The sequence below is a fragment of the Vulpes vulpes genome, chromosome 9 (genome assembly GCF_048418805.1).
Source record: "Vulpes vulpes isolate BD-2025 chromosome 9, VulVul3, whole genome shotgun sequence".
Lineage (NCBI taxonomy): Eukaryota > Metazoa > Chordata > Mammalia > Carnivora > Canidae > Vulpes > Vulpes vulpes.
The window spans coordinates 75,692,458-75,707,332 of NC_132788.1; the positions used below are offsets into that span (position 1 = coordinate 75,692,458).

General features: G+C 39.9%; 1 protein-coding gene across 6 annotated transcripts in view; it reads left to right on the forward strand.

Annotated features, from left to right (window-relative positions):
* The window catches only part of FRMD4B (FERM domain containing 4B), a 320,836-nt gene extending 311,740 nt beyond the window's left edge, over positions 1-9,096 (forward strand). For all 6 annotated transcript variants that reach the window (XM_072720486.1, XM_072720485.1, XM_072720487.1 and 3 more), the window contains 2 exons: positions 2,923-3,055; positions 7,105-9,096. In XM_072720486.1, coding sequence (XP_072576587.1) covers positions 2,923-3,055; positions 7,105-7,225 — 254 coding nt within the window. In that variant the 3' untranslated portion in view covers positions 7,226-9,096. The remainder of the gene's footprint in view (positions 1-2,922; positions 3,056-7,104) is intronic.
* Positions 9,097-14,875: the final 5,779 nt, after the last annotated feature.

Here is a 14,875-nt window from a genome sequence, read left to right on the forward strand (position 1 = left end):
GCCACCGGGGCTGCCCTGATGTTTGATGTATTAAAAAAATAAATAGAATAAATCCGTCAGGCAAGCGGAAAACATTAGGATTATACATCCTAACATCCTAATACACCCTGTTCACCACCAGGAACTTGATCATCTAAAGGCAATTTGTTTTGAATGTGCAGGTAGCTATGGGAGGCTCCTAATAGTTCTTTTAGGAGGCAGTATTTAGTAAGCCCTGTTCCTGGCACTGTTCTACGTGCTTCGCATGCCTTGACTCAACTCAGTAATCATATATACTTCACCTTAGGGTTGATTTCCGGGATTTTCAAAGATAATTTTGGCTAGAGATGTTGCCTCATGCAGTGACTTTTGCCCCTCAGTCCACTAAAATCCATGGAGGACCTACTGCCTGCCCCTAGCTGTGTGACCTACTCTAAGTAGAGAAGTGAAGGGAAAGAGGAGTATCTGCCTCTGGTTGCATTTATTCAGCAAGCAAGCAGGCATATCCTGGGTGCTGAAGAGCTAGTGTTAACCAGCTTCTGGCCTTGAGGAGCTCAGTCTAGTTAGCAGCCAGAGGAATGTATACAAATTCAGCAATTTTAGAGCTTGGAACTGAATGTGTTCTTGAACTGTGTGGCAACCTGAGGTCACATGTTCTTGCCCCCTCTCTCAGAATAACCCCTTAGTAAGACATAGCACCAGGTTCCTGAATCACTCCACAGTAGTCTGTGAAAACTGTGCCTTTAAAAGTTTCCTAAGCTTGTTGACCAGAGGCATTTCCATGGAGATTTCTGTTTGGGTTTAAGGTCTCTTCTCTCTGGGTAGGACTTTGGACTTCCGCTAGGGCTTTCCCATTTATTACCACACCGACCATACAAAAAGGCTCCTGTCATTATTCCTTGTTATTTATGGCTCAGATCTAGAGAATGCCTTTCTTCCCCTAAGGTTCAGGCAGTTGCACAAAAATCTCTCAGAAAAACATGGGGAGAACATTAGAAAGAAAGAACCAAACAAGGAGGGCTGAGGTGCATATGGATGGATGGTCATCAAAGCACCTGCCTTTTTAAACAGTGAGGCTGGAGAGCAGCAGGTGTACCTCAGAAACCATGGCATTACTGGAGGGTGGCTCAGTGTCTGGAGCAAAGTTAAGAATGGAGTTAATGCTTACTGATTTATACCCAGTAGGAGCCTGCCTGGGAGCTGTAGGATTTGGCCCCACAGACCAAAAAGCATTACATTTTAAAGAACTAAAGGGTTGGAATTAGAGTTCCTCAAGAAAATTCCCTTTTGGAATCTTCCTCATTCCTGTCTACATTTTATAGCTACAAGAAATATAATACAACAGGCATGCATCATGGAAAGTTTCCTGTTATATGCCAAAGTAGTCAGGTTTTGTAGTCCCTTCCAGCCATCTAAAGACTCTCTTGGTGACTCAGTTTTATTTATTTATTTTTAAAGATTTTATTTATTTATTCATGAGAGACACAGAGAGAGAGGCAGAGATATAGGCAGAGAGAGAAGCAGGCTCCATGCAGGGAGCCCTATGTGGGACTCGCTCCCAAGACCCCAGGATCACGACCTGAGCTGAAGGCAGATGCTCAACCACTGAGCCACCCAGGCACCCCAGTGACTCAGTTTTAGTAGTACTGACAGCCACCATCTCCTGGCAGCTTACCCTGGGCCACACCACATGCTCAGTGCGTCATGCTCACTCTCCCATTTAATGCACGCAACAGTTCTATATAGTGAGTGCTGTTGTCACGTATGTTTTTATTATCCCCATCTTGCCGTGGAGGCAGTTCTGGTTTAGATTGAAATGACCCCGCCCAAAGCCCCAAACCTGGTAAGTGCTCAAGTGGGAATTCTCTCCCAGCTCTGACCACAACCACCAAGCCTCATAGCCCCCTGACTCGGAGTTATGAAACGTTCTTGGAAACTCAAAGGGAGAGGATTACATCTTTGAGTCAAAACTTCACAGCATCCAGGGCTACGGATGAGTTTTGCATCTGTAGTACGCTGGTCACAAGGGCTTTGTGGGTCTGAGAAAGAAGAGGAGGAAGGTGGCTGCCAGGAGCAGGAAATGGAGCAGAGCTGGGAGGCTCCATGAGCGGTGCTGGTGTTGGACCATCAGCTTGACATGGTGGTCACCTTGCATATCCTCGGCATGAAGCAAGACTGGTTTTAGAGAGGAAAGCAACGCCCTGGGGTGAGACATTCACTGGGCTTTGCTCCAGATCATACCCTTGTCTTGTTCCAGTTCAGTAGAACTAATGTCCTTCTGTCCTAATTACTCTCCCTACCCCTTCACCTGCACACTTTTGTTTAAGGTGAAAAGTATGCATTGATCCTGCTAAAAGCTGGTATTGCCTTGGGTCAAGGAACAAGTCATGTCCCAACAGATCAACCTGTGGAGTGCTTTTCCTCCAAAAGCCTCCAGGAAACTCAAACTGGTCATCTTATCTTTACAAATAAAGCCTTATCTATCCAGCCACCATAGCGAGGATGGAGAGATCCTCTCCATATAGAAGAATTTTTTTCCTCCTTGTCTTTGAGGTTATTTCTTATAGCATGCCTTTCAATTAACTTTAGTCTCATTAATAATATCATTAGTTCTCATTTTTGGGGGGTACATATTCTATACCAGGCACAGTGCTAAACATTCTCACATATAACTTGATTTAATCATGGTATCATCCCTATACAGGATATATTTGCATGATTACCCCCACTGTGCAGGTGAAGAAACCGGGACTTAAAGAGAATAAACTATTTGCCTAAAGACACGGCCAATAAATGACTAAATTGAAATAGGAACTCTGTTGATTATAAACATTGGCTCTTGATCTCTGCACATAGATGATTATAATGTATATCTAAATGGCCTGAACAGTCTTCATTTTGAATAGTCCCACTAATTTTGTCTCTTTCCATTTTTATTTCTAGTATCTTCTACAAATGCTTCTGGGAACTGGAGGACCCAGATAGCTATAGGGCTATCTGAATACGAGACCCCGGCACATTCTTCCTACACCAGCTGCTATGGCAACATCTATAATCCTTTGCCCTCCCCAGGCAGGTGAGAAACCAATGCTCCAAAATTCTGGTAACCTGTTCCTGGTCAAAAGAATTGAGGAATTCTGTTTTACTTTATAATGCACAAGGATTATCAGACTATAGCCTACAGGCCAAAACCAGCTGCCACTGGTTTTTGTAAATAAAGTTTTATTGGAAAACGGCTGCATTCATTCATGTACATACTACCTCTGGCTGTTTTTGCACTGTGAGGCAGAGTGGAGTTAGTGACAGAGCCTGAGTGACCAACAAAGCCAAAAATATCTGGCCTTTTAAGAAAAGGTTTCTTGACTCCTAATCTAGATTGTTCCAACTTGATTCTGTTGTCTTCTGTACATTAAATTCTGTGCCTGAAGGGTTTTTTTAATTGCAGTACTCTAAACTGAATTGCTGATATATCCATTTAAGATTCTTCTGGAACCTTGGAGGAAAAATATCTCTACTCCAGAAAAGGCTGTTCGCACCAAAATTCCTCATAAACAGTTGGTGGGCTTGATTTCAAACATTTGCTGCCTTTTTGTGTCTGACCCTGTGTTCACTAAGAAGCTACAGACACAGCCAGCTGTCCTGTTTGTAATCGTGGTCCTTTGTAAACATTTGGAGGAAATACGTAAGAACGATTTGTTAAAACGCGATTTTAAAAAAAGATTGCTAACTCCACATTTCACGTTTTTCACTTGTTTGTATATGTAGGAGGAATTAAGTTTGAAGAGGTCATTTCTCCCTATCACTTTGCACAGAATATAATTCACACCCATCGTGCTAAGAAATAGAACATTTTCTGTTTGTTTTTATTTAATTTTGCTCTAGGTCAACTTGCTTTGGCCATAGGGAGACTGCCACAGACCATAACTTATAAAAGTGTCTATCCTGATGAATTTGAGAGGTTAATTTCTTTGCTTTTTTACTTCAATTTTTTTATTTCAATTCTAGTTAGTCAGCGTATACAGTAAGATTGGTTTCAGGAGTAGAAACCAGTGATCCATCACTTATATACAATACCCAGTGCTCTTCACAAGTACCCTCCTAAATCCCCGTCACCTACTAGCCCATCCCCCCCCCACCTTCCTCCATCATTCCTCAGTTTGTTCTCTACAATTAAGAGTTTCTTATGGTTTGCATTTCTCTCTCTATCTCTCTCTCTCTCTCTCTTTCCCTTCCCCTATGTTTATCCACTTTGTTTCTTAAGTTCCGCATATGAGTGAAATTGTAATTTCTTAATAAAGTACTCTGTAACAAGCGAATTGGAGGTAGTCAACCAACAAAGTCTTATTTTTCTTCTCCCTGTTCAAGAAGAGTTTTTCTTGGCTTGAACTATTAGGCCAATTGTCTCAGCTCAACAAAGAGTGTGCTCAAAATAGAATTTAAGCAAAAATATACCTCAGGGGATTTCAGATAGCTTGGATTTCTGTAAATAATGCTTGCAAATGAGTTAGGAGCGAGAACAAAAGTGCCTTTGGCCCAAAACTTGAGCTGCACTTTTTCAATTCAGGTTTCATCATTTTGTAGAATTCACTTGCAAATAGTTTTCCCCTTTGTATACCTTTTACTTTCTTTCTCGTTGACTGCGTTAGAAATGATAGAAAAAGCCCAGCACGTAAGACAGTTTGAAGATCCTTGACACCACTTTCACTGGACTCAGGAAGTACTAAACATTTTTAAGGAAAATCTGTTTTTACCGAGTGTGCCTATCTATTTCAGCCAGCCCAAGACGGCTTGACATGGATTCTGATGTCAGAGGGGGATAATCCACAGGAAATTAGAAACTATTTAAAGATCCCTATTGTGTATGCTCACATGCACATAATATGAGCTAATTGTGGAAAATTAGGAAAATGATAAAGGGATAAATAAGTAGGAAATCATTTACCCATAATCCCACCATCTAGGGATGGTAGCTATTAGCATTTTGACACATCCCCCCATTTTCCCAAATCCACTTTTAACCTGGTTGTAATGATAACCTTATGTGCAATTTTACATCTTTCATTGTCTAGGAACTTTTGCATCCCAGTTTTTTGTTTTTTTTACTTAATTTTGCAACATTAGACATGCTCCCATATTTTTAAAAATACCTTAAGCCTTATTTTATGTGATCAACATGATATTCCACTCAATAAATATACCATACTTTATTCAACAGTTCCCATTATTTTGAATTTGAATGGTTTTTAGATTTTCTCCTTTTTTATTGTAATGCTGCTGTTGACCTCTTTGTGCAAAACGTTTGTCTGAATTCCAGATTACTGCCTTAGATTACATTCCAATAAGTAGAATTAATGGATTAAATTGAAAAGTGTATTTTTTTTAAGCCCTTGCTTTCCAGAAAGATTTGCCAATTGACCCTCCCAGCAAGGTACGGGTGTGCTTATTCCCATCTATTAGTCTATTAAGGATTTTTTTCTTTTATTATACCTCAGAGTGATCAATTTAACTTGACCTACTAACAAAGCAAGTATAATAACAGCCATCCATCAAGTTTTAGAAATTTGCTATGAAATTGTGTTATTTTTGATGAAAACATAATTTTCAAAATAAGAGAGAGATTAGGTTTCAAGATAAAGATAAAAAGAAAAATTTTAGATCTGCCCTGAAGTTAAAGATTTGAGTATTTTTTTTAAACAAATGAAGTCCCCATTATTTCAAGACCCTTTTCCCCAGAGGGTCTGGCTCTTAACATTTACAGAAAGCTGCACGTTTTTACCAATAAAAATTTGTTTCCAAGTGTAGTGCGGTATAATTGTCAGTGGCATAAACTTTCTAAAATTATAAATGCCAAAGTCTCTTATGCTGCTTGGTATATAATATGCTCAGATTCTTGGCTCTGCGCTGCAAACTTTTTTCAAGTAATTTTTTTCTTTCGTTTCCTGTTTTCCGTTTCCCATCCTCTTCCCCATCTAACTCGACCTACACTAGGCAAAACCAAGGGCTTCTGTCCCGGAGAATGGTTGCGACTCCAGAAATGAGATCAGTTTTAAGTGCTCTTTTGCTAAGTGTAGCCAGCAGTAGTAAGTATAGCCCTTCAGATCTGGGTGTTGCATCTTGTGTAGTAGCAGCAACTTTGCTTGCTCTGGCTGATGTGTGAAGCTATGGAAATCTGACTTTGTGTTTATATTAGATGAAAACACTAAATACCTGGTTTCGCATACTATTTATTTCCAAAGCTCTCCTTCCAGTGACTTTTTAATCATCTTTACTAAAGAAATTTGAAATAAAAAGAAACCTACTAACTATCTAACCTATTCTAAATGACTCTTGCAGGAACGAGGTTTTGCTTCTTAGAATGGCTTGTGTAATAGAATGCTTTCGTCTGGCTCTCCCCTCCGAATATGCCTATGATTGTTGTATGGGGTGTTGTTTCCAATTTACAACCAACCCATTATACCCCAGGGATGTAACATGTGTCCCTGAGCGCCCCTGCCTTCCTCTAACTATATTCCTTTGTCCCTTAGGAAAGCATCTAGTAGATTCCCTTAATTTGAAGAATACTTAAAATGCGGCTGTCAAAAGTAGACTTTTTTTTTAAGTTCAAAATATGACTCCCACCCAAAGAGAAAATAGGCCTGTGTCAAAGCCTTATTTAACTCATCAATGAGAGAACTAACAGAATGGTAAAGCTGCTTCCAAGAGTATTCAAAAGACTAAATTCAACACACTGAAAGATAAAATGCTGGCATGAGATTACTAAATTAGATTTAAAAACCAGTCAATGGCCTACGGGGCAATAAAGCTATAACCATGATCTTTTTATACTAGAGAGAAGTTATTTGTATTTCTTCCAGACATAAAAAAACCTTCGAGTTAACATGTAACTAACCACAGTCTGGGTCCTGATCAATGATAAATGTGAGTGAGACAAAGGACTGTCTCTCTAGAGAATCCAGGGCACCTTGCATGGACCTTTTTGACAGTGCGCCAGCAGGACAATGAAAGAACACACACACACCATTATCCTTTGACTTGACAGTGCTTTCTACCAATTCTTTGAGTAATCTTTGTACTCCGATAATAAAAATGACCACAAATAATAACTTCTCTGGTTTCCTTTAATAGACAGTACACAGAGATCAGTCAACTGGACAGTACAGATGGAAGCCGGTTGGAAGAAAGCCTGGAGAGCAGGGAGCAGAGGCTCTTTTGGCATGAAGATTCAAAGCCTGGAACATTAGTCTGAACTGCAGTTGGATCTCTCGACCAAGCACTGCGTTCTCACACTAGTGTGCCTTGCAGAATGTGCTCGTCTTCCCAGAAAGCTGTTCGGCTGTAGAAAGCTAAAGGCATCAAAGGTCGAAGAGAGGACTCAGTTGCCCTGGAAGTGAATCACACGCTGAGGCTGTGCAGAGTCCCTGAACGACTTGCCTTTCAAACTCCGGGCACTAACCCAACAGAGCAAGGTAGAACCGTGGCCGAGAAAGGACTCAGCCTGTATCAACAGCAAGCACTTTTTTTAAGGGACTAAAAGTTTTGAAGGCAAACCACAAAACTGTGACAAGTGCGTTCAGGGTCTCCAGTAGGGAAGAAGGACAGGAAATTTCAGAGCACAATTTGGAATGAAGAGAAAAGGGAAACCAGGAGCTCCTTAGACATTGTTCACCTTCAGAAAGTTTGAATTTGTGAGCCAGCGAAGAATAACATGCTATTTCTACGTGGCCGTGGACAATTGAGACAGTATTGGAAAATTACTTGAAAAGAGGCTGGATTTTCATGAAGTTCTGGATGAGTGTAAAGGATTTTAGCAGATTATAAAGAGTGATGGTTTTCATAAGCACCATAAAATGGGTTCTGGAAAGACTTAGTGCCGTAGCATCCTGTAATATAACTTTATGGTAGCAGATTGGGGAACATGAAGCAGCCCACTGAATAATTGACAAACTCTGCTTGGAGAATTTTCTAAGGTACAATATTACTGGGCTCCTTTTTCCTTTGTACACCAATGGCCTGATGGGTTATTATTCGGGCTGGTAACTCTCCAATTTGGCTGCCGTTTGAAATGGCAGACCTGATATGGAAAGTTTTTATAATTGAGAGTTTGAAAAAGTATTTTAAGGTAATACAGAAAGAACCCGAAACAAAATGAAATGAAAAAAACAAAAGCCACATCATTTTAGATGAATTGCGTGCCTTAAAATGGTGAACATTAGAAAAGGAAGCAAATTGTCCAGATTCCACAGGGGGTTCTAAGTCACCAAATGACAAAAACAAGATTAGTCATTAAAGAGACGAAAGCAAAAAAACTCCAAGCTGCAGTAGATTTAATTATGAGGCTAAAACTACCTCATACTTTACTTGGAAGAACTAATTAGCTATGGTTTATTATAGTGTTTTTTTTTTAAAACAAACAAACAAACAAATATTTCCATATTCCAGATTGTTCTTTTGTGTCATCTTCACTCTGCTTCAATATTCCATAAAAGGTGCTCCCTCCCCCCTCCCTTTTATACAGGTTTCGTGTTCATATTGTGAATAGAGAAGTTTCTGAACAACTTTTTTGGAACATTTTCTATCTATATTCCAAAGCATGTAATATATGCATAAAGATGATTTGTTAAACTGGTCCTTAGTCATTTGTATCATTAAATATGAAGTTTGAGGGAAAATTTGGAACAAAAAAGAAGACATGCAAAAAAAGTAACTTATTCCTTTTTGCATATTTGTATAGCCTTCTAGAAACAGAAATACCCTTTTGCATATTCTTTTACTGTTCTGACTTTTTAAGACCTATTATTTTTTTACATAGGTCAATAAACCGAAGGTGTGCTACTGAAAATGTTTACGTGTTCTTCCATTACATTCAGGGTTCATCCGAAGCCGTTAAAAGTGCTCTACTTCAAGTGATCATGTCGGACAAGATTGCAGGTTTTTAGTCATAGTATTACCATAGTTTACGGATGCCAAGATGCACATTTTTTTCATATTTACATCTTTGAAATCGGGATGCATCTTTTGATTGATGGCATGCTCTAAATGAATTGGCAGTGTTTTTTTTCTTTCTTAGTGCTGCATAAAATAATGCTGTGTCTTACAATAAAGTTGTCTTAGAACTGATGAAATACGGTAGTTTATTGCCTCATGGAGGATGACAGATGTGAATTTTTAGGCTTCCTAATCTTGCGAATGTTGTTTATTTGTAACGAGTCATTCATCCTAGTTTTGCAGACTGGCAAACAGGTCTTTTAAATTCAAGAGAATGTTTCATCTGACATCTCTTTATCCTGCCCAATGGGGAGAAGGGAATGGGAAATGAAATATAGGAAGAACTTAATATTTCTGTGCAAGTGTCTTAGATGGAAATAACCTTCTTCTGTTCAAGAAAGGTAATGCTCAGAATTACAAGTGCACCTTGAGAGAAGGTATGGAACCTGGCTCCCAAATGGCTTAAGAAGGTACAGAAATGGAAGCAAGTGGGCCTGCTGTATAATTTTTTCCCCATATCTTTTTAGGAAAACTGCTTTCAACCACATTTTTGGTATGTTTATTAATAACCAAAACGTGACAGGGGCAAATTGGTCAACATAACCCATTGATCCGTTTCCTACTGTAAGATGTCATATCTTCCTGATAAAAATTTTAAATTAAAAAAAAATTCAAATTCAAACATAAAACAAATAAATAACATAAGAACATAACTGTGCCCTGGGAGCATAACGTAAGCAGATGTAAGATTTATTCATTTATTTTCTATTAGTTCACATTTTCTTCTATGCACACAGTAATTTTTTTTTAATTCAGCATCATATTACAAGTAGTTTACACGTAGGGGTTTTTTTACCTAACATATCTTGGGCCTCTCTGTATCAATATATATTGATCTACCTCATAAAAATGTCTATTTTACAAGGTGGATTTTTTAAATTGCCTCACCTTCCTTGCTGTTCATATTTTTTCTATATTTGAGAAAATTCTACAGAATTCTTTCTTGTACTCCTAAAAGCTTAATGTTACAAGCAATAAAGATTCCAGAACTGTTTCAAACTATTAGTTTGGCCTGTTCTTAGGAACAAAGGTTCAGAGTAAAGAGTTTCCTCAAATACTAGTCCTCAGAGCATTCAGGAAGTGGAATAATGACTTTCTTCAGGACGGTAGAAAAGTTTGGGTTATTTTCCAGAGTCGTTCTTTTCGAAGGACCGGTGGGGAAAGACAAATTTTTTAAATTTTCAACTACTTCAACTTCTAGTTTTGTGAAGAGAAATAAAAATGGATTACTAAGCAAAACAAGGTAATTTAAAAAATGAATTTGTAGAGAAGTGGAAAAAATAAATACAGAAATAGACATTTCTGCTCGTTATTAAGATTCATTGGGCACAAAATGTTACAAGCAATCACAGATCTAAAGTTGCAATCACAGATTCTAAACACACTCTTACTTTCTGTATTTACCCCGATTTACTTTCCAGTAACAGTTTCTTAACTCCCCATGTTTTTCTTTGAAGTATAGTTAACATACAGTGTTGTTAGTTTCGGGTGTACAATATATTGATTCTCTGCATGACTCATTGTTCGCCATCATAGGAGCATCTGGACTACCCTTTGAGCACCACTAACTTGGACTTCTGTCACAGGAGGTTCCCATCCATGCATGGTGATAAGGCAAGTCACTCCTGGTCCCCTGTTACCCCATAAGGCATGGAGATGTAATTCATTTCCAAAGAGAAAAGCCTTGTAACGCATACACAGAGCCCAGAATATGATGTAAAACTTAACTCATCTTTCTGCTCTAACTTCTGACTCAAGCCCCTTATCTCTCCTATTCCTCATGTTTCCCACCCAAGTCCAATCCCCTCCTCTGGATCCTCATAGGACTTTTCTGCCTTCTCTCTACCCCCATCCTTGTGCCACCCCTGGAACAGCAAAAAGAAAAGCATGTCCTGCTGCAAAAATGAGTCGGCATTCCTAGAATTTGAGTTCAGTGTGTGCTGGGCTGGCGTGCTGAAGTGCCGGATGTATACGTGCTACTTTAACCTCTACAGCAGCCCAGGGACTTGATATTATCTCCACGTTACTGAATCTGAGAATTGGGAAGGTCAGGTAATTTGTCAAAAGTCAAGCAGCTTGTGAGAGAAAAGCAGGAAATAGATTTTGATTTGTCCAACACCAAGTCCTACACTACTGCAGCCTTGTTCCAAGAACAATTTCTCTACAGTCAGGATGGCGAACAAGATTTTTAAAAAATTTACTAGGGGCGCCTGGGTGGTTCAGTCAGTTAAGTGACTGACTCTTGGTTTCAGCTCAGGTCATGATCTTAGGGTCCTGGAATGGAACCCCACGTCAGGCTCCCTGCTTAGTGTGGAGTCTGCTTGGGACTCTCTCTCCCTCTACCACTCCCCCTTCACTGGCTCTCTCTCACAAATAAATAAATTTATAAAATATATGTGTGTATGTATTTAAAATAAACACATAAAATTTATGTAAAATATTCACATAAAATATATATGAAAATTGAGTGAATACATGCTAAGCTCAGCTGTTCTTGCTTTTTTGGCAAAAAGAGGCAAAAAAGGCAGAGGCAGCCGTCAGTCTGAATATAGGTGAAGATAACCCTTCTCTGTTTACTATCTAACCTTGCAGCCTGGTAGGCAGCCTGCATTATTTATTGCTATGTGAGCTCATCAGTGGGCCAAGTACATTTGTTAAATTCTTTTCAAATCAATAAAATGTCTTACACCGGTGAATATACTTGTTACAATCACAGATAACTGTAATGAGCTAAATATTGATCAATAGCACTGAAAATACCTATCGATCTTTCTCCATTTCTGATGGTTCAGGGCGGTATGATAATGTGAAGCTATATGCTCTTCTATCATGACCCTGAGGAGTCCTCTCAGAATTGACGTCTATCAGATGTATGTGCCTGTGGACTTTCACTCTTGAGTCTCTTTGGAAAGAATGAACCTGGGATTTATCTCCTATTAGATAGAATTTGAGCCCAGTGCCAAAAAATCCTTCTAATACTTCCAACCTCTTCTACTTTTGATGCTTCACTATCTCCCCTACAAAAGAAAATAGGAAATATGCACCAAGATTTGTTTTGGCAATACTTAGCTGATTCTTTTTTTTTTTTTTTTCCCAGTACTTTATCTGTAAATTAGACTTTTTTTCTTTTTTTGATTTTTTAATTTAAATTCAATTAGTTACCATATAATTATTAGTTTCAGAGCTAAAGTTCAGTGATTCATCAGCCTTATATAACATCCAGTGCTCATTCCATCACGTGTCCTCCTTAATGCCCATCACCCAGTTAGCACATCCCCCACCCATCTCCCCTCTAGCCTATGTTTCCTGTGTCTCCCTCTCTGATTTTGTATTGTTTTATTTTTCCCTCTCTTCCCCTGCTTAGCTGGTTCTTAATGTTAACATACACACAAACATGTTTTCTCTCTTTTCTTTTGCATTTGATTATTAGCAGTCTTGACAAGCATGGTGTATCAGGACCGAAGGAAATGGGGGTGGGAGTGGATCTAACTGCCGAGTTTTGGGATAATTATATCATCTTAAATGCTTGTTACACCTAAGGAGTGTCCCAGGTTTTAAAAGTTCCATGATTTTCAACCAGAGTTGTACCACCTGTTATGGGGCATTTGGAAATGTGTTGCTGTATATTAGAATCCCCCAGTGATTTGGAAATACTACTGGCATTTAGGGACCAGGGACTGTAAATAGCTACAAGGCAAGGGATGGTCCCACACAACAAATAGTTGTTCTATCCAAACTGCCTAAAGTGACCCCACTGAGAAACCCTTTTCGACTTACCTAGGAAAATGTGTTAAATCTACTTCTATGGGTACTGCGTTCCAGTGTTTAAAGCAGAGATTCCTCAATTTTGAAGGGAAGGAAGGGGGAAAGTAAAGGAGATGATTGTTTCCTGAGGATGGGGGAGAGGTTGTATGTGATTTGAAAAGGCACACATCCAACAAATATGAGAACACCAACTATGAGTCAGTCTCTGTTCCAGGCAGTGAGGATAGAATGTTTCCCTGAAGCTGCCCATCCAATCAATGAGGGAAAAACAGAAGTGACTAATGTGAATAACTTAGAATCATCATTAGTCTTATGAAAGCCAAGTGTTGTGAGAAAAAAGAAAGGATGTAGATAATACCCTAGGTTGGTGGGACACAATGGGGCCTTTTGGGGCTGTGCCCAGGCTTGGGTGTTGGTAAAAGAAAATTCAGTTAATCAAGAAGTAAAAGAAGCTCTCCCGGGGGTTAAGAGAAGGTCACAAAGGGAACAATGGGTAGCTCAATCAAATCAGGTCCGACTCTTGATTTAGGCTTAGGTCATGATCTCAGGGTCCTGAGATCAAGCCCCACATGGAATCTGCACTGGGCATGGAACCTGATTATGATTCTCCTTCTTTCTCTCTCTCTCTCTCTCTCCCCTCTGCCCTTCCCCGCCTCAAAAAAAAAAAAAAAAGGAGAGAGAGAGAGAATGTTACCGTGGCATTCACCAAAGCCCTAAAGCTAATGGAGTTTAGCTAGTTTCAGAAACTAAAAGATAGGAAGACATATTATTCTGAGATTGAAGAAATACAGGTAATCAGAAAGAAAGCTACCTGGCTGGGTGCCTGAGTGGCTCAGTCGGTTAAGGGTCTGACTTTTGGTTTTGGCTAAGATCATGATCTCAGGGTCCTGGGAGTGAGCCCCATGCCGGGCTCCCTGCTCAGTGTGGAGTCTGCTTGTACCTCTCTCTCTGCCCCTCCCCCTACTCACGCCTGCTCTCTCTCTCTCTCTCTTTCTCTCAAATAAATAAATAAAATCTTTTTTTTTAAAAGATTTTATTTATTTATCCATGAGAGACACAGAGAGATGCAGAGAGACAGAGAGGCAGAGACACAAGCAGAGGGAGAAGCAGGCTCCATGCAGGGAGCCCGATGTGGATCCCCGATCTCCAGGATCACGCCCTGGGCTGAAGGTGGTGCTAAACCCCTGAGCCACCCAGGCTGCCCTAAATAAAATCTTAAAAAAAAAAAAAAAAAAAAAAAGTTTCCATTTTTGAGTTCTAACTATAGTCTCAACGATGGGCTAAGTGCTCTCATTTGATTTAATCCTTCCTACAACTGTGTGACAAAGGTGATCTTAGCCTGAGAAAGGAAAAGAGAGATGCTCCGAAGGATTACCACAGCCTCATTACATGACCACACAGCAAGTTGTAAAGCTAAAATTCAAAACTATGTTTGTCTGACTCCAAACCTCATGCTCTGGGATCCCTGGGTGGCGCAGCGGTTTGGCGCCTGCCTTTGGCCCAGGGCGCGATCCTGGAGACCCGGGATCGAATCCCACGTCGGGCTCCCGGTGCATGGAGCCTGCTTCTCCCTCTGCCTATGTCTCTGCCTCTCTCTCTCTCTCTGTGACTATCATAAATAAAAATTAAAAAAAAAAAAAAAAAACAACCTCATGCTCTTTATTGACCACGACATTATAGAAAAGCAGTTGTTCACCAAGCATCTCTCTTGAATGGAAGCCAAAGAAAATGAAAAGAGAAAAGAAGGAGCAAACAAAAGAGCTGCCCTGGGAGAAAGAAGGAGGGAAGTCAATTGGCCGGTTGGAAATCTGATCAGCAAGGTGAACATGGGGAAAAAGAGAATCCAGGGCAGGCTGTAGTGCGTGGGTTTTCAAGATACACACTTCAGACACTTCTGATTGTGGTGGTGTTGCTTGGAGATGTTCCTGATGAAGGGCCAGCTGGGGGAGAATTATCTTTGCAAAAAGGGTGGAGGAAAGAGCAAAGGCATTTGGGGAATGTCCTCCAAGGTGGGTCGTGAATAGTGAACTAAACTAGCATCACAGCCTCCCGCCCCTGCTCACTTGCAAAGCAACACTTCACATTC